The 1,965-nt window shown below is 38.1% G+C and overlaps 1 protein-coding gene across 2 annotated transcripts in view; it reads right to left on the bottom strand.

The window, feature by feature from the left end:
* LOC106513197 (uncharacterized) overlaps positions 1–1,965 on the bottom strand; it is a 138,086-nt gene that overhangs the window by 37,211 nt on the left and 98,910 nt on the right. The window contains exon 3 of one of the 2 annotated variants that reach the window (XM_014001910.1): positions 304–374. The exons of the other annotated variant lie outside the window; for it this stretch is intronic. Within the exon in view, the coding sequence (XP_013857364.1) occupies positions 319–374 (56 nt within the window). The 3' untranslated portion in view covers positions 304–318. Of the gene's footprint in view, positions 1–303; positions 375–1,965 lie in introns of those variants that run through there. 2 annotated transcript variants of the gene reach the window in all.

Genomic DNA, 1,965 nt, shown 5'->3' with positions numbered 1-1,965 from the left:
CACACACACACACACACACACACACACACACACACACACACACACAAATACAAACTGCCTCTTCAGGACTGAACAAAAACAGCTACATTTTGAAAATGTTGCATCCAGCTTTACAAGCAAGCGAGGGAAAAAAAGGTTTTCTTTGTATCCAAGTGATAGTCAGCATGTTTACAGTCTAATCACCGCTCCTCACCTCCGTGTCAACAGGACGGCAACCAAGGTCGGCTGCGCACTTTCACTCACTTCTGTTTCTAAGCAACATTATCCAGAAGTGTGGCCTTGCTAAGAACTTCAACAGCATCACAGCGAGCTTTCAGATTACAGATAAAGCAACTCAGCAATGTGCATGTGTCTGCAAGAGTTTAGGCACTTACCTTTGAAGTGAGGAGTCAGGACAAGAGGTGAAGTGTGCGGCAGCCATGAGGAGGTGGGAGATTGGCAAGGAAAAGAAAAAAATATATATATATATATTAGTGGGGCTTCTTTTAACTCCGATTTTGTTTTACTATTGCTAATGATCAAATGATCAAATTTATAGGTAGGATTTTCAAATGAATGAGAGAAAGTCTTGAAAAGTCATAAGAACAGATGATAGAAATCCCAAGAATCATGTGTCTTTGCCTTTGATCCTTTATATTTTAATTAAAGTAGGAATTTGATGAAAAACTGAGACAAAGAGTGGGACAGGAAATGTTTACCCAGTCGCTGGATGCAAGCCACCTGCTCTCAAATTCCACTTCACACTTCAGACAACATAATATGGTTACAACTCAACCACACACACATTTACGTCTGCTGTAGGATACTGACCCACACTCCTCCAGAGCACGTCACACACCTGCCACAAATACTCCTCAACACTTCACACACACTCATCCCTGATGCTGGCTCCGTTGCACAGCAAACCGAGTGTCTGTAAAGTTTTTATTATCTGCATCTCTTTTCTTTCCCTAAGCTCGATAGAATTGACCCTGAAATCAAAATAAAGCTTTCATTTTTAATTTTTTTATTTATTTTGTTAAATAAAACTGGCTGAGAAATTCAAGCTAGTCCAAGTGTTGAAGAAGCGTTGTGCTTGTGTTGAAAATATTTATATTTTTGAAAATGTGGTTTTCTGAACAGCCTGTTGAATCACGAAAAATCTACAGTCAGGTTTTCTAAACTGTCTGAAGTTACTAGTTCAGACTGTTTTTATAACTTACGTTTATTAGATGGTAAAACATTGTTTGTAAATTAAACTGTCCAATCAGAGAGCTGAGCTTTAATTGTTATGTGACACAACTGCTGCTACACAAATGGACAACTTATATATTTTATATTTAATGGATTAAAAAAGACACTTTTTTCATCTTCAGCATCTTTACAAAGATTTTCATGAGAATAAGGCAGTTGCCTAATTTATATATATATTTTTAAATCAGTGTTGCACCTTTTTTAAATGCTGCACATCAAATTAATAGTATTGATTATTCTAAAGCCTCTTGGCTAATCTAAATAAAGCTCCTCAAACTAAAAGCATAGAACAAACCTGAAAACATAAAGAAAACTAAAACAAGGCGGAAAAAGCAGGAGTGATTGATGACAGACTGTCTGCGCACATCACATCAGAGCTGTTTCTGGAGCTGATGCTAACATCTGTAGCTTGAAACGAAATGCTGCTCTAGATCAATGTACTTTATTGCCACATATATTAGCAAAATTACTGTCAACACAAAGCTCAGTCATGTGCTGATGAGTTTTTTTTTGTTCAAAGACGAGAAAAGCTTTTGGTTTGTCACATGAGATTCAGCCTTAACGTTACGCTCAGAAGCCTCCTGCCTTTGTTTTAAAGCCACATTTAAATATTCACAAAGTTAGCCTGCATCACCGTGCTCATCCACAATCCTGTCACAGCAGATTTAAAGTGGATTCCGCTGTGGCTTGGAGATGGGAGAAGAAAAAAGCAGTTCGGAGGGGGGGTGGGGG

This window comes from Austrofundulus limnaeus, unplaced genomic scaffold (genome assembly GCF_001266775.1).
Source record: "Austrofundulus limnaeus strain Quisiro unplaced genomic scaffold, Austrofundulus_limnaeus-1.0 Scaffold10, whole genome shotgun sequence".
NCBI classification, from domain to species: Eukaryota; Metazoa; Chordata; class Actinopteri; order Cyprinodontiformes; family Rivulidae; genus Austrofundulus; species Austrofundulus limnaeus.
Note: the sequence above shows the minus strand (reverse complement) of the source record. Positions and strands in the feature narration are given on the sequence as shown.